General features: G+C 41.9%; 1 protein-coding gene across 4 annotated transcripts in view; it reads left to right on the top strand.

The window, feature by feature from the left end:
• Window positions 1-21276, top strand: part of TTC29 (tetratricopeptide repeat domain 29) — a 357304-nt gene that overhangs the window by 231846 nt on the left and 104182 nt on the right. For all 4 annotated transcript variants that reach the window (XM_012726796.1, XM_012726794.1, XM_012726795.1 and 1 more), the window contains 2 exons: window positions 10061-10284; window positions 13583-13768. In XM_012726796.1, coding sequence (XP_012582250.1) covers window positions 10061-10284; window positions 13583-13768 — 410 coding nt within the window. The remainder of the gene's footprint in view (window positions 1-10060; window positions 10285-13582; window positions 13769-21276) is intronic.

Raw genomic sequence — 21276 nt, 5'->3', positions numbered from 1 at the left:
AACTTCATTTTCTAAACTCTGCAAAAGAAAGTTTCATATTTAATGGGAAATCATGAATTATTCCATTTATTATCTACTTCCTCCTTTCAAAGACATGATCTGGATAAAAGGCGGGGTGAATAATTTCAAAAAATACAATACATTTTTAATGGGAAGGTGCAAACTACAGATTCTCATGACTATTAGCAAGTGTAGAGGAAACAGAATTTTACTTGCAAAACTAGTCAAACTCTTGCAAAGATAAAATGTGTGACATACTTTAGTAAAAAAAGGAACAGAGGAAGCTGAAGTTTTCTTTTTAATACAACTTGTTGTTTTTACGAAGTTTTGTCTTTATCTTCTCCAGCTTTACATTTTCATTAAAAATGTGTGAGTTCAACTTACAGAAAATTGACAATTCTTTTATTTATAGAAATGTATAAAGACCTAAAGAAAACAATTAAATTATATTATTTGAGACAAAATTTTCTAGGTAATATAATTTTTTTAAAAAATGGACAGCAATCAGTTATGTTTCAAAAAAAGAGACGATTGGAGTTTTATAGTAATAAATATGTTAAATGCCAATTTAGACATTTATATATAGAGATGGCCCAACATAATCATACAACCAGTGTTTGTGGTCTGCAGTTTGTATGAAGTTTGATTTGGAGGCTGTTTTAAAGTTTGTTGTCTTATTACTGTGCAAGATATAGCACAATTATATTCTTATTCATATATCTTTTATTTAGCATTATAATTCAATCTAAAAACTAAGGTTTATTTTTCAGTTAATTTTTAATTGTTCATATAACCAATATAATCAGTATGAAATGGCTTTATGATTATATTTTCATTACAGTGAAAAGTTACATAAAAGAAAAAAATAAGAATCCAGGAAATATTCTCATTGAGCCAAAGGTATTTGGACTCAAGCGTCTTGCTTGCTTGCCATTGAAAATACTTTCAATGCTTTTGCTGAAAAGTCTTTTTAAACAGTGACTCTCATTTCACGTCTTTATCTCATCATTGACTTAAAGCGATGCTTTGTAAAAAAGAGTTTGAATTTCTAGAGTTTGCAAGTGACAAGACCAATGATAAAGGTAATATGTGAAATTTGTCTGATAGAAGGAGCCCTCTGCTAATTACTTTGCACTAAGCCTCTAAAGAAAATCTTTCTTTAATTGGTTAAGTTTGAGATTTTTAGTAAAGAAAATCTTTCAGTAAGAAAGAAAACTGATGGGAGAGTTAACAAAAGAAACATTTTGGAAATACTTGCTATTGACTGCTGAGTGCTTTATACAATTGATGGGCAATCATGTTCTTCAAATATTTGATTACATGGGAATCACTTGCATAAAAAAGTGCCTCTATTTCACTAGGGAGTTATTTGTTATTTTAATGATAATTTTGTTATCATTAAGGGAATTAGAATTATATTGTAAGGATTGGGTATAAATGTTGATATATAAATTATGTAATTCTCTAATTATATAATTTTAAGGATTGCAGCTATATCATTGTAAGGCTTGTGTCTGATACTGGTTCACAGTACCAGCAAAAATTATGTTTGATTGTTTAACCTTTTCATTGATCACACAAAAAGTTACTACCTTTTATACTAAATATCAGTTTTAACGAAATTGAACCTGAGAAATAGCCTTTCTTCCACCTGTCTGTTATTGTATTCCATATATCCCAAAATAAAATTGCCCGTGTTAAAATGCAGTATGGTGCTGTTAGAATTCTTGCTGATCAATTTTTTTAATCTTCTATTTTTTTTTTGAAATAATTATTTTGTAACAGTCACATTTACAAAATACTATGGGACAATTTTTTTTAGTTCCTACTGTTTGGTTTTTTTTTTTTAAAGAAAACTAAACGTTGAACTTGAGTTAAATTGTTGTCAAATGGCATTTTTCAATTTGTATGTGTGCTTTTGGAAATACTAAAATTCTGACTATGCTTTCGAAGTTTGATTTTAATAGATGGAAATTTGCATAATCTAAAAATATAAGCAAAACTTGCATATTAAAAGATTCCCTTAGATGTTAAAATTGTTTAGGAAAAAATCACAAAAAATTCTAGTCTACAACCTCTTGGGAATGATTTTATTTATTCTTGTTATCAAATAGATAAATCTAAACTGAAGTAAAAATCCTGCTATCTTAATATTAATTTTCTGATTTTTTGACATTCTTATGTTGATTCATTTTTTTTCATTTTACACAAATAAAAATGATAGCAAATTTATTTGGTTAGAATTTTAATGACATTCCTAGATAGTATAAACTAACACATGTATACGTGTTATTTCTTTGGAATGAAGATAAAATGTTGTACATTTTAACCTTTATTGAAAGGGACTTATATAAAGTCACAGCAATATGTAAAGTATATCATGGTACATTATAAGTATAGCACCAAGGATATACTTTAAAATCATTTTTTTTCTTAAAACAAATATAACTAGTAAATTTCACATAGAAAATAAAGGTTTCATACTGACTATGATATTAAAATTCCTATTACACAGTTAGTCATAACTGCAATAATATTATTACAAGAGTTATCTTGTTTATTGAAATATATGTTAAAATTATACTTAAGCTGCAGTGATTGCACTATATTTATTATATGATCATTTTTCTTTAAGGAAGTTCTCCTAAAATGTTAGGAAAATTAATAATAATGTTTATTTTAATGACTAATTCTACCTGTAATGACTGATTACAATAAAGGATAGAATCTTTTGTTCCAAGTACAACAAACTCTACCTTTAAAGATATAAATATGTAAATATATAGTTAAAATAAATTATATAGAAAATAAGCAGTGATTATCACTGCAAATGATTTAGAGAAACCATCAGAATTTAAAAGTGTTTTATATTCATTTTATTTGGATTAATGGAAATGCTTCATTAAACATCTGCATTCTTATCTTTAAAATATATTTCTAATTTTTCCAAACACGAGAATTGAATGGTTTGAAAATTGCCCTATGTACAGTTTGACACTTGAGTATTTGTTAACGGGGCTCAGAGACAGCTACATATTTTGCTGTTACCAGATGGATGCGATAGAATTCCATGCATAACTTTACATTTATCTTCTTTGAGTGTCACCTTATTTGCATATCAATTAAAATAATATCTATATTAAGATGGATAATGAAAGTTATCAAATTTGCATGATGTGACTGCAGTTTGCTAAATTTCCAGTAGATGCCCCCAGAGACCAGTCAACTCATTGGAATCTTTTAAATTTAAAAAGACCCTTTTGTACAATGAAATTTTCTTGCTATAAAGTGTATGGAAAGTAAATTAAAAGCCCTAAAAATCTCAAGACTCTAATGAAAAAAGTATAACTGAATGGTAGATAGTACAGTTCTTGCTAATATTGTCAGTAGTAATTGTTAAAGACTTAAGTGTGAAAAAATTAAGAAAAATGCATTCAACTTTCACTATATTTCTATCTGCTTTAAAGTAAAATAGTTTCAAACATGGTTACATTTTTTCCCTTTAACTCCTCTCTTATGTTTATATGACTAGGAACAAACTCTATCTTTTGTGTTAGCTTTGGGGGGATAATTATCATTCTCACAGTGATAAAAATTATCTTTTTCACAAACAATTATAAAACATGCCCAAATACCTTTCATGATTTTTATTGGGTGTGTATGTCAAGGAATCATTTTTTTTCCCTCATTCTAAATATGCACAGTCACGACCTACACTGAAAAGTCTGGTAAGAACAGTGATTCACGTTATCCTTTGGAAATTATATTAACTGAAGCTCTTTAAGGTTTAATTTAAGAGTCAATGTAATTATCCTGTAGGTGATTCCAATAACATTTATTCCCACAATATGACTGTAAGGCTGTGATAACTGTCACGTAGATAACCCACTGGTGACTTATAAATATTAGCTTAATGGAATAAAAATACTTTTTTGACTTTTGATAATAGATTGCATATCTTTTGAGTTTATCTTGGTCGGATTCCACAAAAACTTTATGATTTTATTTCAAAGTATGACTTTCTAAACTGAACTGCTTTCAAAATATTTTACTGAATGAAATTTTATCTTGATACCGTCTCTCCTCTCTTCTATGCAGATAACTCTGGTAAACAGTAATCATATATTTGAATAGTTGATAGTGTATTTTGATTCTAAAAGTTCACCTAATAAATACCTATTGTATAAGTGCAGAGAAAAATGTAGCAAGTCGGCATCCATTCATTCCATATATGCATGTTTTTCCTGACCACTTATCCTTTTCATGTTTGTTTCTGTCCGTGCTTTTTCCCATTATGCTTCACGCTTTGAGTGGAAATTGCCCCTGTCTGACCTGTCTCCTGTGAAAGTCTGCTGCCGTCTGCACCCTCATGTTAAGGGGCAGGGGTTCTAGAGTCATGACGTGGCCAGTTTCTTCCTCCGGCGCAGCGAGCATCATCAGCACGCCCGGGCATGGTTAAAGACAGCAGCTTCAGGCTGGAGAGTGAAGCCGGCGTTGTTCAGTTTTGCCCAATTCCTAAACAATCAGTGCAAACAAACAGAAAATTGTGAGGAGGAGGAGGAGGGGATGAAAAAAAAGCCCCACAGTACTTGATAAAGGAGGAGGCCATGGGGTGACGCAAAACAATTCAGCCTGTCATCAGCGACGTCCCGGCGAGAGCTCCCGCGCTCAGCTACCGTGTCCGGGGCGAGTCCCGCCCCACGGAGACCAGGGCTTCTCCCGAACAAGTGCCAACAGTGTTTGTAGAGCGGTCGTGTGAGTTAGAAACGATGGCAAGTTGTGGGTGCTCTCTAAAAAGTGGTTACTCAAAGTGGTTTAAGGCAGAATTTAAAATGTTAACTATCTCCCTGGCTCCTTACAGAAAACTCACATCTCCACCGTTAACTACTCTGAAGTTTTGTCCGATGTTTTAGTTTGTCGATTGTTTCATTGCCCTCAGAAACTTTTAGGGAAATTTTCATGTAAATTCAAAATACTTTCGTACAGTCGCCATTGATGAGCGGCCTTTCCGTCGTTATTAAAATTCCCTCTAAAATTCCGTCGTATTAAAATGCATGGCTGCATAGCTGCAGGTGGATAAATCCGTCTTTCTCCAGCTGCACCCCTAAGCCGGGTGCAGCCTCAAGCGCCAACGCGGCAAACACCTTCCTTAGGCTGTAGATGCTCCAGAGTGGCGGGAGGACCATACCCACGTCCCCTGCGCCTCCCTGACAGCTGGCTTCGTGCCAGGAGAGCGCCTCAAACTCCGCAGTATCAAATCTCTACATCAGTTTGACCAGAACTGTGCTCCCCGCCAGTAGCCTGACTTCAGGTCGGCAGTTTCCATGATCTACTTGAAAAGAACATGCTTTAACGGAGGCTAATATTTGTTTTAAGATGGAAATGAAACCAAAGACCAATCATTTGATGTCCAAACGCAATAACGACTGTGAATGACGTTCCTCCTCTTGTTCATATTTTTTTTAAAAAATGCCTTTCCCCACACTCGGAGGACTTTGGCTGTGTTACCGAAACGTGAAATCTGACAAATCCAGAGGGAATGGCGGATGTGGGATTTATTTTAATTTTTGGACAGACAGGACATTTTAGCTGATGGAGAGGATTCTGGTGTACAGAATCACCTGCACGAACTGCTGAGCCAAGAACCCGCTTGGTGGCGGAAGGCGGCCTGGGTGGGGCCCTGCCCTGCCCTGCCGGGCACAGCTCGCTCGTGTGAAATAGGGTATCCGCAACGTTAGAGATGTATTTTTTAATACATTTCTATTTGAAATCTCTTCGGCAAAGACTGGCCTTTTTAAAAAATGTACTAGAGGTTTTAAAAATTGATGCTGGTTATCTATCATGGATGTTTTGAGGCTGAAAGATGTCTTGGAAAGAATTTTAGTCCTGTCCCTTCTGAATGAGTTTGTGTTTTTGAATCTCAGGCAGCAGGCACTGATTCCAGCTAGAGGGGACAGTGTTATTGAGAGGAACTAGGCAATTAGCTGAATCTGGGGGTCGGTGGTGGTGGGGGGGACCCAGCTCAGATGAAGAAGACAAGACCTGAGCTCCCTGGAAGCATCAAGGATACAAAAAGCTCCTGGAGAGAGAGTCAGGCTGCCCCAGCTAGTTTGACGGACCTATGACAACTTCCTTGTTTCCTGGATTCAGACTCTGGGAGCGAAGCCCTTAATTTGGATCACTCATCATCACTTGGCTAAGGAGTCTTTGAAATGAAGACCCCACAGACAGTCGGTCCACCGCCATTTCCAGCAGTTTCTCAGGGAGCTGCTCCCTCTGGGGGTTCCTGGAGGACTGGCCCTCCAGCGTGCCCTCCTCTGCCGAGTGAGGGAAAGAAGATGGGGGGGGGGCGGGAAGGGAGTGTAATTGTGTGTCCCCACGGGGATTAGGGCTGAGGGCGCCTCCTGACTTCATTGTTTAAACTCAGTTCTCTCACTTTTAGTACTTAAGTCGTTTCCTTTAGTTGGCAACAGAGTGCTGCCTTCACCCACAGGAAAGCATCAGCTGCCACAGTGCAGGCTTGCAAGGGGAGCAGCCCTTAATTGAACCGAGGCTGGATTTCCAGCCCCTTGTCCTGGCATGCGTCCTACACTGCCCCCCAAAACTGCCCTCTGGGGTGTCCCTTCAGGCGCCATGAACTCAAGTTACCTGAAGCCAGACTCACCGTATGTCCCGAATCTGGTCAGCTTGCCTTCACGGCAACATCCACGCAGCCTGAGCTGTCCACATGAGCTGTCCATTCATGTGGCTCCTAAATATATATCGAGTCCCCCTACCCTCACCCCATCTCTCCTTCAGCCCCGGGACCCTGGCCTCACCTTCCCCGTGTGCACCTCTCCTCCCGCCTTCAGTATCCCTCTCCTCCCAGCTATACTCTTGGACCAGATGTGAATCTCAGAGACACAAGCTGAAGGATTGAGCAAAATTGAAAGTCTTTATTTTTTCATAACTTCATTTTAATTCCTGGCCCTGAGCCTTGATCCTCTCTCGTGTAAAAATCCAATCTTGTCCCTGCAGGTAAAGTCAGTCCAATTCAGTGATGTCTCAGGCTATTCAAGATTCAAACCTCTCTCCCCCTCACCCTAGTCTCCAGCTCTGGTGCAGGGCTAGAGGGGTGGGGTTGCTAGAGTTAGAGAATAAAACTACAGAACGTACCCGGCCATTTGGGTTTCAAGGAGCTTTCGAAAACGTGTCCCCTGCAGTATCTGGGATATACTAATCTGAAGATAGCATGTGCTGTTTGTCTGATGCTCAGATTTAACGGGCACTGTGCCCAGTTTATCCTGACCCCACTGTGGCCCCTCCAGCCTTGGGGGCTGTCCGTATTTCCTTTCAGATCTTGATCTAGGACCTTATGATGAACCAGCATTTGCCTGTCCAGCATCCGTTCTTCTTGTCTACCGTGGCTCCAGCTTTGCTTGGGGCGGGAGTTGCCCACGAGCAGCAGGGTATGTGTCTTGCCAGTCTTCTTGAAGGAGCGAGCACTGCCATCCAGTTCTGGCCAGTGGGACCAAGGCGCAGATCCACTCCTAGGTGCAAGGATGCTTTTGTTTTCCCCTGTCCTGGAGACAGACACAGTGGGTGTCACCCCCTCACCTCTTTCTTCTTGCCTTGACAGTGAGCACGCTGTCTGGAGCTGCAGCAGCCCTTGACCCCAGCAGGGGACAAGCCTGTGGGAAAGAGGAGATGATCCCAGGGGCATGGGCCTTGAATTTCCAGGTCACCGAGCAAAGGCCAGCCACTGCCTGTGGTAGGCTTCTGGCTCCTCTGTCTTACTTGCAGTTGGATGCATTCCCAGCAGCCTTTGCTGTCAGCTTTGGAAATATGCTGACCCGTCTTCTTCAGCAGCCACCTCCCTCCCCTCCAGAGGCGCTGATGCTCAGAGTGACAGCTGTGCCTGCCTGTCCCCAGTGGGAAGCCCTGACAATACCCCCTTGCTGTGGCCTGATGACATTATGGCAGGTTTACCAGCCATCTCTTTCCGTTTTGTGTCCTACACGGAACTGACCAAACTATTAAGCCACAGTTCCCCATGACCCATACCGTTCAGGGCTCATGGGGAACTGTGGGGCCGACTCCGGGCCTCTCCTGCTACGAAATCCCCTACGGTGACTTCTGCTACCTCGACTTTGTGTAAAGGAGTTTCCAGGGAAGACGTGCTCTTCACTGCCTCCTGCTCCATACCCCTCTGCTCATCTGGGGGACAGGGACAAACAAAACCTGCTACTGTTTTCTCTCTTCCCCTTTCAAATTTTAGGGTCTCACATGAAATGGCAGCTTCTGGCCTTTTGCCCTAGACAGGTGATTTCCTCTGAGGGACTGGACCTATCACTGGCCACCTTCATCTGCCTGCCAGTAGGGAGGGGGGTGAATTGGGATTCCCCCAGATTTTTCCAGAATGCAGTCTCACCATTCTCCTGACTCAGACCTTGCCTTTCTTCTGACTTGGAGTCCAAGCCCCACACTGTTACTTTGAGGCCGTGTGATCTGGGGCATCCTGCCTTGTTGTTTTTTAAACTTCTCTCTCACCAGTCCCCACGCACTGCTCTTTATAGGTATTGTCTTGTGCCTGACTTGATCTAACTGAAAGGAAATTCTCAGCAGGTGGGACTCGGCATTTTGGCTCCCATGTTTTTAAAATCTCTATGGGTGAATCTCTTCCTAGTCAGGAGCTGAGAATCAATAGTGCAAGACTTCACATTTGGCATACCTAATTTTGTTTGGTTTTTAGAAGAATCCTGTGATATAAGTCAGGTATATATTCATGTACACGTTTTACAAATAAGAAGGAAAAAGATTAGATAGAACAGGGCTTGAAACTGGGTGTTCTAACTCATCGTAAGCTGTCTCCAACCCCTCTGAAGTTTTTATTGCTATTAGTGTTACATCATGTCAGTTGTTCTGTCTGTCTCCTAGTTAAAGAAAACAAAGTTTAAAATAATGACCAGAAAGTTCTGTTGACCTCTGATAGTGGGCAATTGTCATTTAGTGAGCCAACTGTTTATTTCCTGAGAGCATTTTCATGATCCAAAAGTATTTGTTTACCTGCTTGTTAGTTGTGTTCTGCCACAAGAACATAAACTTTACAAGGGCATTGAAACTAGAACATGGCCTAGAACAGTACCTGACACTTAGCAGGAAACTCAGTAGTCACTGACTAAGTAAATGGAGTATTCCTTTGTTACATGAGTTACTATTAAGTTGGAAATGAATTGTTCAGCTAACTAACCATTAGCTTAATCCTAACTGAAAATTATTTTAAAATATATTTAATAGATTTCATTACACATTATCTGAAGAACAAATGAGTAAATGAATGAATGTCCATATATACAGTGAAAATACTTAATAGTGTGCATTTTTAATATTGAATGATATTGTAAATATCATTTAAATACCATTTAAATTTTGCTTGAACTTGTGTTTTGGTGGAAAGCTAGTTCATCAAATATTTTGGATACTTTGAATTGCTCTGTCCAAATGTTTGTGTCCTCCATAGATGTTGAAATCCTAACACCTAGTGGTGCTGTATTTGTAGGTGAGATGTTGGGGAGAGGGTCAGGTCATGAGGTAAGATTACTACTGTACAGAGAAAATTCCAGAGGGACCCCCCTCGGCCCTCCCACCACCCGAGGTGCCAGCTGTGAGTCAGGAAGAGGACCCTGGCTAAAAACTGGTCATGCTTATGTCTTGCTCTCAAATTCCCAGCCTCCAGAACTGCAAACCTTACAGTTCTATTGTCTATAAGCCACTCAGTTGGTAATATTTTGTAGTACTGCATGAACAGACTTAAGACATCAGCCAACTCGCTTATATATTCTTATCAAAGGGAGCTCAGCTCTGCAACTAATATATTTATAATGTAGTTTGATTAAAATTACTGTGTTTAGATAGCTCCTGGCATCTTTCATTAAGCTGAAGTTGTTCAATTATGAGTGATTGTTGGTGCTTTCACTGAGGGGGAAGGGCGGTGTGGTTTCGTCATGGGAGGATAAAAACACTGTACGGATTTTAAGGATTAAGTAACATTTTGGGGTGCTAATTCCTATCCTCATTCCAGGTACCGGAACTCATACAAGAAGAACATCTGTGTGGACATGCTCCGAGATGGTTATCACAAGTCCTTCACGGAGCTCTTCGCACTGATGGCGAAGTGGGATGACCTGAGGGAGGCGGCCAAAGTTAGGTCCGTCTTCTGGCTGCAGAGACCCCTGGAGGAGCAGCCAGATAAACTGGACCACCTATACCACCACCTGACCAGGGCCGAGACTGCAGAGAGGAATGGTGAGTGAGGTTGCTGGGCAGGGGCCCCATAGCGCCAGCAGAGCCAGGGCCTGAGGGGAAACTGCGTGGCTTTGTGTGTTAAACAGGAAGACAACCAAACGTCTTTGTGGAGTAGCTGATGGGGGATGTGAGTCATGAAGCTCCCGGACACAGGGGGGGCCTGGTGATGTCATCAAAGCCAGGAAGCACAGTGCATAACTGCTAGCGCTGTCTCCAGAACTTTCCAATGTGCTAGCATCTCTAATATCATGAATTATTAATTCAATCCTTGCATGGTATGTATAGGAACAGAACCTGAATATTGACTTTCATTCAGGAGAGTCTTTCCAGGAGTACTGTAACTTGGAACTGTGCTGATTTTCTAGCGTTTACAAATAGCATTGGAAGACGGTTATTTTGTATAATCGAGGAAAGAAAGGAAATGCTAGGTATCAGGATATAAATTTGATATTCTGAATTATTCTTTTCTTTGGCTTTTTGGATGAAAAATATCACAGGACTCAAAAGAGAAGCTCAAGCTCCAATATGACAACCTCTCGTTTTCAATGCAGGTCTTTCTGTGGGAAAATGAGTTTTAGATGACTGTTCACTACCTAATGCTACAGTGGAGAAGGTTCATGGGGACTTGCAAACTGGTGAGACTGGCAGCAGAAGGTCTCTAAATTTCCTTCGTGGAGTCAGAACATATTTGCCACCAGACTGTAATTTGACTTGGGAGGATGAGATGCAGAAAAATCTTAGCCATTCAGTTACTCTGTGTGTGTAAGGACAGGAGGTCACGTTTGTATTAGAAGAAGAGTGTTTAACTGCCTAATTGACTTCACTGATAGGGTCCTTTGGTGAATTTTATAATGTGATTTGCATATAATTTCTGAAGAAATTGTTATAAACAAAAAATGCTGTTGTAAAATACCTACATTCTAGTATCAGACCCAAATTCTGGGATGATTTTTACACTGAAGATAGAATTGATGAGGATAAAATTTGCCCATTAGTCATTTTTTTTTCAAGCTGACTTCATTTTATTCACTAAGTGTTTGAAAGTCTTCCAGTTGAGCAGCATAAATATGAGCCAAATACATCACTGTCATAGAGTGTCATAAATTTGAGAAACTTGTCATAAAGCATTTTGTAATTATAAAGAAACTGAAATGCTAAATAATCTATTTTAAGGAAGAAAACATTTTAATTTATAATGTTACATTAAAGTAGCTATCATATAAATTAAAATATTTGTCTAATTCCAAACATGAATAAATTCCAAACTTTATAATGCCAAAGTCTGATAGAATAATAGAATTAGACGACATATTTCCTTTACTAAGTGAATTCCATATGTTCATGGAAAATAAGGTTGTATTTATAAAGTATCACTGACATCACTGTTTATATTATCCGTTTATAAGATATCTGTAACATTATGATAAGCGTGTTGTGTACCATGAGGCTGGGAAAGAGATGCCAATAAGGATCATGGGTAACCAAATCATAGTAGACTATTCAAACACTTACACTTGACTTTAAATTACTGTCAACAGTAAATTACTGTCAACATAAATTTCTTTTTCTTTTTGTTTAAGAAAGCCAAAGTATGTTGTACTCAGAGTTCACAGGGTTGGTAGGTTATATACAGAACAAAACAAAAATAATTGGTGAAATAAGCTTGAGATACACCACGTGAATTAACATTGGCATTGAGCAGCTTAGTCTGTTGTGGGACTTATCAGTGCTTTTAATGTGCCGATGTCTCCTCTGTTCAGCGAAAGAAGACAATTAGCAAGAACATTTCCCAAATTAATTTCACCATGGAATCTTTGTTTTAGGTAGTTTAGTGCATATTGAACTAAGTAATAAACAACAATACAATTGATTTTCATGTTCTAAATATACCTACTGACAATGCAAGGAAGTAATTTACAAATAAGGAGAAAAGTTTGTTTAGAATATTAAGGCGGCAGGATATATATTAAATTTTCCTGAATTATATTCCTTTATGTTTGATATTTTGAATGCATTCTGTTTTCCATAGGATACATAGCTTAGCTCATGACTATTCTTTAAATATGGAATCTTAATAGTTTATATAAATATAAGTATGCCCCACTTTTTGAAAGTAGGAGTTAGGCTACTTCACTTTTACAAAAGCCTTTTTTTTTTTTTTTGATGACTGGAAAAAAACCTGAGGAGGATTTTTACGGCAAAAGACAAAAAATGACAAAGTCGTATTCAGCATTGGTTGGGATGTATCTCGGCAGCGACTGTGGCACCAGCAAGCTGCTCCCTGAGAACTACTTTGTATAACTGTGTCTTGGTCATACATTCTGGTTTCTACTGTACGTTAGTGTGACCTTAGGTTTTTGTCATGACTCGTAGGTTATTTCTGAGGTCTGAGAACCCGCAACTATTTTTCCATAAACATTAAATGATGATTTTTTTCTTTGATTTATGCCATTTTGGCTTCGCAGATGTTTCCTGGGAATGCTCTCCTGTAGGATAGTGGAGGTAAAACCTGTATAACTCATTCTGAAAAAAACTACCCAAATTAAACTTTGTTTATGCAATGTTGGGAATTTTTAAAATTACATTTTAACTACTGAAAAAGAGAAAACTTATTTCAGGATCACTATTTTTTTTTAATGCTCTATAACACATCTTTAAAATAAAATAGGAAATATCTTACTTTTAAAGGCTTAAAAATAGTGAATCTATAATCAGTAAATATGACAAAGAAGTTAAAATGATGTTAGTGTTCTGTTTACATTAAGAAGGAGGTTTGGGGTAGAAACACAAAGTATAGTAGATATCAGTTCTGAAATGATTTTTTTTCAATAAATAACTCTTTTTCTCTATTATATCTACAAGCCTCATAACAACAACAACAAAACCCGCAAAACTTAGTTATTTTCATTCTTTACCTATTTCACTTACATCCTCTTTTTGCCATTGCTTTCCTAGAATTTAAATACTTTTCAAATCTTTTAAGGAAAACCTACTTGATGCCCCCATACTCATTCTATTGCTAGTGTTATTATCTTCTTTTGTCTAATGTATTTAAGTTCTATAGTATGTTAGTTTCTACCCTGTTCTGAATTTTCAGAAAGATTTTTTCCTCCTGTATCTATACTTTAATTAATGCAGCAGTTTTAATAGTTAAACTACATTAATGTTTGCATTTAGAGGTGTTAATAGTTAATTCTGCTTTTACGGGGGAAAAGCAGAATAAACACACTTGTTCGCCATTGGAAGGGATCAGCCCCATTTTTCTAACTCAGTTTATGATGTTTTCCTTTACCCGAAGAATACTTCCACGATGTCTACACGAACTTGTATGCTCTGGCCTGTTACTTCAATAACTCCGAAGACAAGTGGGTAAGGAACCACTTCTATGAACGGTGCTTTAAGGTGGCGAAACTCATCAAAATTGACGGTGGCCGCAGAGAAGCTGAGGCGCATGCGCACATGGGGCTGCTTCACGAGGAGGAAGGTGAGTGTCCGCCGGCCCCGGGCGCTGTAGGGGGGCCGGAATCAGGGGGCCAGCAAGGTAAGCAAGCTCTAGAGAAAGACCCGACACTTCTGTCTAAGCAGAGGCTGTGGCTGACAGACCCCCCTGCAGCCTCTGCAGCCCAGTTCCCTTTGGGGTCCCCCCTCCAGCTCTCCGTGTGCATTTTTCTTGATTCCCCATGTATGGAAATGTCTGGGGGACGGGAAGGCACGCGGTCATTATCTTAGCACCCGTCCATAATTTTTTTTTTTTAAATCTCTGTAACTTAGACACCCCAACCCCCTCCCCATTATGTCTTTGTCATGGCTTCTGAAGGACATCTTCCTTGAAATACAATTTCATACGCAATATTGTTATGTTGACTCGGGCCAAAGTGTGAAACACCAACATAAGATCACTGGAAACACATTTTGTATGGTGGTTCGGTAAGGATCGCAAATACAATTCAATCATTAAATGTAGTGAATTTAAATTAACTTCAATCAAAATTATGGCGAGGTGGGTGAAGACACAGGCTTGCCTCTCCCTGTTATTCTCAGCCCACCGGCCGCAAGCCAAAGCCAGCAACCCCTGAAGTGAGACGGGGCTGTAGTTGGTCCTGGACACAAAGTCCATGGCAGAGAGGCCCGGCCTGACCGTGGCCGCCCTGGAGTCCAGGTGCCAACTCTGAATGCAGGCGCTTGTGGGTGGCGACCCCTCCCCCCCCTCCGCCCCAAGTACATTCTGAAGAGGCTTCACCTGTGGAATGAAACTCCTGCCCCTGAGCAAGCAAATCCCCTAGAGCGGTGATTGACGGTGCAGGGAGCTGCCGGGAGGCTCCGCTCACGCCCGGCCAGTGGGCTGTAACTGGACTGCACCCAGGTGCCCAGTCCGGCATCAGCATTGTCGGTTGGGGGTAGCACCGGCCCCCGCCCTGGCATGTAGGCGAAATGCAGTCCAGGGGTTGCAGGTGCAGCTCGGTCGGGGTGGGGTGGACAGGGTGGTTGACTTTGGTGGGAATCACTAGCGCCTTTGCGGGATCTCACCTTTCTCACCTCCCTTTGATGTGGGATCTGGGTCCAGCCCTTGCTCTTGACCAAATTAGTGAACTTGGTGCTCAGACTAGCAGGTTTCCATGGGAGCCTTGCAGGAGGTCAGGATCTTTGCTGGGGGTCCGACTGGAGACGCCCCTGGTTGCTGCTCTACCCGTTTTTGGTGATCCTGGGGAAGACATCCTCGCTCGTCTTCTCCCTTGTTTGTGAATTTTCTGGGCGTGGCCCAGCGTTCCTCTCAGTGCCAGAGCCCCTCCATCTTGTCAGCTACTTTCAGTAACGGAAACAAAGAAACAAGCAAGGGACTCGATCGCAGAGGGGGATCGAGGAGGGTCTGGATCCCTGAGATAGCCTGCTACTGTCAAGGCAGGCTTCTGCTAACAGTCACTAACTGAAGACCATCCACATGGCCAGTATTGGTCTGTTTTCCCCTGGCTGGCTTCCGGGAGGGCATGACAGGGTCCTGGATAGACGCCCAGCTTGCTGGACAGCTGTCTGCTACTGCGGTGTTTGGTGGGCAGCCCCAGGCCTGCGGGAGCAGGGTGGGTCTGGGAGAGCGTGCAGAGACCAGAGCAGCAGGAGCTGTCCCATGGCCCTATCACTGGAAGCCGAGGTTGGGGGACACGCTGCGTGTGACGGGCACAGATTCACAGTGCCATGCGGCAGGGTCTGTCCTTCCAGCTGAGCGGTCCAGGCTGGTGTAGGCTTGGCTCCTCCCCCTGGAGTCGGTGTCTGGGAGCAGGGGTCAGGGACAGGCCTGAGGTCTCTGCGGTGAGCTTGCAGCTGAATGGTGTGGCACGCTGATAGCAAGACTTGCCACGCAGGCACTTAAGATTTGGGGAAACAGCCATCTCCCCCCTGCCGAGAGAGAGGGGCTGGGATCCAAGCCCAATAAACATGAAAAATAAAAAACTCAAAATCCAACCCAGCCAATACCGGCATTAGAAAAGCACAAAACGCTAAAGCACTAAAGATTTGCCACTTTTCATTGTGATTTTATAACAAATGTTTATTGTGTTCCATTATGTGCAAGGCACGGGGCTGAGTGCTGGGAATACATGTTGAGAAAAGATATTGATTGTCCCTTGATCCAGAGCCTTACATTTTAATGGAAGAAGCCGGTCAGTACTCTGATAATTACAGTAATATGGGCCAGCGTGTGGAGAGAGGTTCAGATGTGCCAGATTCAAACGTGCAAGAATCAGAGTTGGTGAATACAGCTTTAATGCTTGTGCAGTTAAGCATGTCTTTTACATTGCTGGTGATAGAACACATTAGCCCGACATTTCTAACGCACAAGTTAGGAATACGTATCAAGAGTTTTAAAATTTCCAAATCCTTTAACCCTGTTATTCTATTAAGATATAATCAAATATGAAATCAAAGATTTACCTTAAGGTATATTAAGCTTTTCTACATATACTATTTGTAAGAAAAAGAGGGACAATGCAAATGCTCTATAGTAGGCTAATAACTATTATAATTATAAATTATTATAATTTTATCCCGTTACATAGAATGAATGCTTATCCAGCCATTCAAAATGTTATTTTCCGATACTAAAATGATAAGTTGTACCATTTGTTGAGTGCCACTTATTAGTCACTATAAAATGTAAATTGGTGTAATTGCTGTGGAAAACAGTCCAGAGATTCCTCAAAAATATTAAGAAGTAAACTACCATATGATCCAACAATTCCTCTTCTCAGTATTTATTCAAAGAATATGAAAATGTTAGCTTCAAAACATATGACCCCTCTGTTTTTGCAACCCTGTTCACAGAGCCAAACACAGAATTAACCTGTATGTGCATTGACAGAGAGGTGCTATCAGCATCTACACTCAATAAATAATCTTCAGCTATGTAAAGAAAGAAATCTTGCCTTTTGCAGCACCATAGATGGCACTTGAGATGTTTGGGTAAGAGGATTAAGTGTGAAAGTGAAAGGAAATTATCAAGTGGTTTCACTTGTGGAATATAGGGCAACTAACAAAGCTCAACAAAAATTACTGTTAGGCTCTCACAACAAAGTGGTGGTCCCCAGAGAAGAAGGGGACAGGATCGAGAGGAATCCCGAGGTTAAGGGGGCCAGCTTTATAGCAGTGAATGGACTAGATCTTTGGTGTTGGGTACAGTGTATGGAATATACATTTATCAAGGTTTGAAACTCTACTCCAGAAACTTAGAAAATTTTGTAAACCGATGGTAAAATCAATAAAGAAAGTAAAAAGAAACGTTATTTCTGGCCAGTAGACTGGGAGCGGTCACTTCCAGGCTGGACCTTGGAGGAGCAGATGTTAGTTGCATGCAATCCCTGTCTTTGCCATGGCACCATGGAGGACTTGTGTTGAGATGGTAGAACCACGAGAGAGAAACAATCTGGACCCCAGAATAAGACTTTGAAAGGGAGCAGTCCTGGAGAGTCACCTTAGCTAGCAAGATGACTCCGTCTCAATCCCCTAGGATTTCGGGGTCTATTTATTCTAATAGTGTAGTCTTATCTAAGTCTGATCTGATGTGAATGAGGATTTCAAGAGTTCTGTGCATGGCCTGTGGCAATTTCTTTGAAAATTTCACACCACGATCTAAAGCTTCCCTTTGGAACATGGCCTCTAGTGTCTTCGTATTTCTCCCAAGATTTCCATTTTAAAGTTCTAGAGAGTAAGTCCCTCAGTTGACTAATATCACTTAGTTTTTCAAATATTCCTTTTCTATTAACAGAAAACAAAAAGAGAGAGATGAAAATTTGACTATTTCCACTGTGTCTGTATTGTTTAGCTGTTAATATACATTGTGACATATTGATGATCTCCAAAGAAAGCAATACAGCTCTTTAAAGCTGGCTGACTCAATGACTCGATCACAAGGCAGTGGTGTTTTCTTTGCCTGTTAGAAGGGTCCTGTGCCCTTGAGGTCGACCCTGAAAGTGTCTTTCACCCAGGTCATAATTTATACAGCTCGAAACAGCTCATCTTTTTTTTTTTTTCCATACTGAAGAACATTTTCGATTATTATTTTTTTCTCTCTTATTTGTTGAGGGCACACTGGTTTACAACCCCGTATGTAACTTAGGGGATATGTTCCTGCCTCAACCACCCTCACTGCGGTGCCACCGGGCTCCCTCTCCCTTTGTTCCCATCCCTCTCTCCCCTCCTCCTCCAGCTGCCTTCATTCTGCAGTCAGACTTCCAGACTAAGTTTTAGTTTAGCTTTGTCTGTTCCTTTGGTTTGTTTCTCTATATTCCACATACAAGTGAAATCATCGGGTATTTGTCTTTCTCCTTCTGACAATTCACTTAGTATCATCCCCTGGAGCTCCATCCATGTTGCCGCAAATGGCAAGAGTTCATCTTTTTTTATAGCCGAGTAGTATTCCATTGTGGATACACACCACATCTTCTTAATCCACTCATCTGTCATTGGGCACTTAGGTTGTAGAAACATCTAACTCTTTGTGGGCATTCTCAAAGCACACTTCATTGCTGAGGAATGGCGTTGGGCAGACCTGTGCCCTGGCTAAAGACCACAGCTGGCTACCTTGAGCACACAGGCGCTCCTGCTCGGCCTGTAGAAATGTCTGGGGCCCTCAAACCATGTCAGTATATCTCCCTGATATCACAACCCCCGCACATCCCCTGGCGTTCACAGGCTTTCATGGCCTTGTATTTTACCAGCTGTTCCAGCCTCGGGGTCCCAGTGCTGCACGAGGGTAGTCGTTCTCAACCATTTCTGTACAAATGTGATCGCTGGCATTGGCTTCACCAGCACCTCCTGTGAGATTGCTGAGATTTAAACACTCCCCTCCCCCAAAGGAGAAGTACACACCAGGAACCACAGGCAGAGGTCTGGGTAAAAAGGGTTGACTTTTACAGCTCTTTGTCCCACCTTGAAAGCACATTGAAATTCAAATGAGGTAAAGCACATAGTGACAAATCAGTGTTCAGCGTTTAAAAAAAAAAAAAAAAAAACATCCGAAACTTTGGTTGTTGAGTATTGTAAAAAATTCATTGCAACCCAGGCCGAAATTGCCCAAGACTCACAGCTGGACAGCTTGCAGTTCGGCCACAACTAGTGTGATCCATAAGCTCCTGCGACCCTTCAGCACAGCGGTCAAGCTCACGCTCCCTTTCCGACTGCACGTGCAGTCCTGGTGTGTGGATTCTTCCTCGCCTACCCCAGCCTTCAGGCTCCTCGCATCCTTCTTCCAGGGGGTCCCTCCACAGTCTGCATGAAGGGAACTCCATTCCCATGGCCTCAGGAAATAAGGCCATCATGCATTGGTCAGAGACGTCTCTGGCTCCTTGGCCAGAGCCGTTTTCTCCTGACAGCCTTTACAGCGACCGATTGTCACTCCCTAAAGCCCAAGCCCCACATTCGGGAGGACCCAGTCCAGCCTGTAGCAGCCTGAGCTGTGGGGAACTTGGAGGCACAGCCGAGGGGACCGGTTGTCTTTCAAAACGGGGCTCCTTTACCCCAGACTCTAGGCCTAAGCGCATGTTTGCCTCATCCTTCTGCCCCGTCTCCTCTCTGCTTTGGCCACACGCGTGGCCCTGGGCGTGAGCTCCCACGTGCACCCTCACGTGTCGCCCTGTCTGTCGGTGAGCCCACGTCTTTCTCTGTCGGCTGGGATCCGGCCAGCACGCTCTGGTGCCGACAGCACGTGGTAACTACAACCCAGAGACACGACAGCGATTGTCCGCACGGCTGGCCCTTTTCACTTGCTTGTTGAAGAAAGAGATGCCATTTCATGCATGAGGGTTGAATTGTGGACCCCCAAAAGAGGTGGAATTTCTTATCCCACCCCTGTGAATGTGACCTGGTTTGGAAACGGAGTCCTTGCAGATCATCTAGCTGAAATGAGGTCGTTAGGGTGGGCCCTGGACCCACATCTGTGTCCTTGCATGAGCACACACTGGGTGCAGAGACAGATGGGCACAGGGATGGTGATGCGCTGAGGCTGGGGGAGAACACTGAGCCCAGCAGCACCGGACGCTGCCGCAGCGGGGAGAGAGGCTCCAGGGCCCGCCGAGGACCCGCCGCGGGCAGGCAAGCCCTGGCCAGTGATGACAGTGCCTTGCAACCAACACAGGCTGAGGGTGGCACCTGTGAGGCTTTTTTCCTTCACTGAGAAAAGATGTCATTTCGGTGAAAAAGGCAGAACTCTCATAGGGGAGAAGGATACCAGGTGACAGCGAGGACGTCATGGCCCTTCAGTGTAGCTGAGAAAGAGAAGACATTTAAGGTGGGCGATGATCCACTGGGTAACTTCTTTTTTTATACCTTTTTCTTATAAAATGCTTTCAGGAGATTAAAAAACAAAACAAAACCCTGATTTATCTCCTAGAAGCAATCCTTGCCCAGAGTTTTTGCTTTTTACCTCGTGCTCCAGGAGTATGACTTCATTTGGCGCACATTTTTATTCTTTGGCATTTAAAGTCTCCCAGGATTCAGTTCTCCATAGAAAGGTTAAAATGCAATCACACCGTCAGAGCTTTTATATCATCAGAGATGCCACATCAAACTGGATAGGAATTTAATTGTAATTTTGTATTTGTTATGGAATAACATTTGCCAGTTTATTAGAAAAACAGCCTTAATAACTGAAAGAATTGCAAAGGATACATCAGTTTTTTAGTGTGGTGTTTTATTTTTCTCTTTCATTTTATTAAAAATTAATAGATAAGCGCTATTGAAAGGATTTAAAACCTATCAGATACACAAAATCTCAACTGGGGCAGTCTCTGGAGGAGGACACTGATGATGCATTATGACGGGCGCCTTCGTTTGCGTTAAATGCCTCTTCTCACTGCTAGAAGCGCTAAGCCTGTGCATGTGTTATTTTTAAATTGGGAGGGAAACAAGCTCGTTTTTAAAAGTCCATGGAGTTGGAAAGCACTGAAGGCTTCTTCTGCTCGTCCCTGTTCCACGTGGGTGCTGGGCTGCTTCATACAAATGAGGTGACTCTTTGAAGAACAGGAGCGTGGGTGGGAGAGCAGGAGGAGAGCGTTGTTCCCTGGTGACTGATTGTGTAAGTGTTCGGGAGGCACCAAGGTGGATGTCAGTGATGGAGCTCAGGTCAGGAGAAACGTTCAGGTCAGCGGCACAGCCACTGTTCTGAATGTAGCGGCTTGTGGGTCAGTCCTCACGTAGAAGTGGGCTGGGGTTAGGGATTGTTCCATTCTTTTAGAAATGAATTTTGGAATCAACTGGAATCTTAGAATTTGCTAGATGAGGATGCAGGAGCAGCTTGTGTCGAGTGCTAGACTCAAGCCCAGCGCCCCTCTCCCTGCCAGGCCTCTCCCCTCCCCATGTCCTTCTTAGCAGGAAGACACGGAAACTGGGCCTCTCTGGTGGCCTGGGGGTCAAGCTTCAGTGCTGTCACAGCTGTGGCTGAGTCTGAGTTCATCCCCGGCCAGGGAGAGACCCCCAGGGCGCGGCAGACCTCTCCTGTCTCCCCCC

Source organism: Condylura cristata, unplaced genomic scaffold (genome assembly GCF_000260355.1).
Source record: "Condylura cristata isolate star-nosed mole 26May11 unplaced genomic scaffold, ConCri1.0 scaffold00018, whole genome shotgun sequence".
NCBI classification, from domain to species: Eukaryota; Metazoa; Chordata; class Mammalia; order Eulipotyphla; family Talpidae; genus Condylura; species Condylura cristata.
This window is presented reverse-complemented; position numbering and strand designations above follow the sequence as displayed.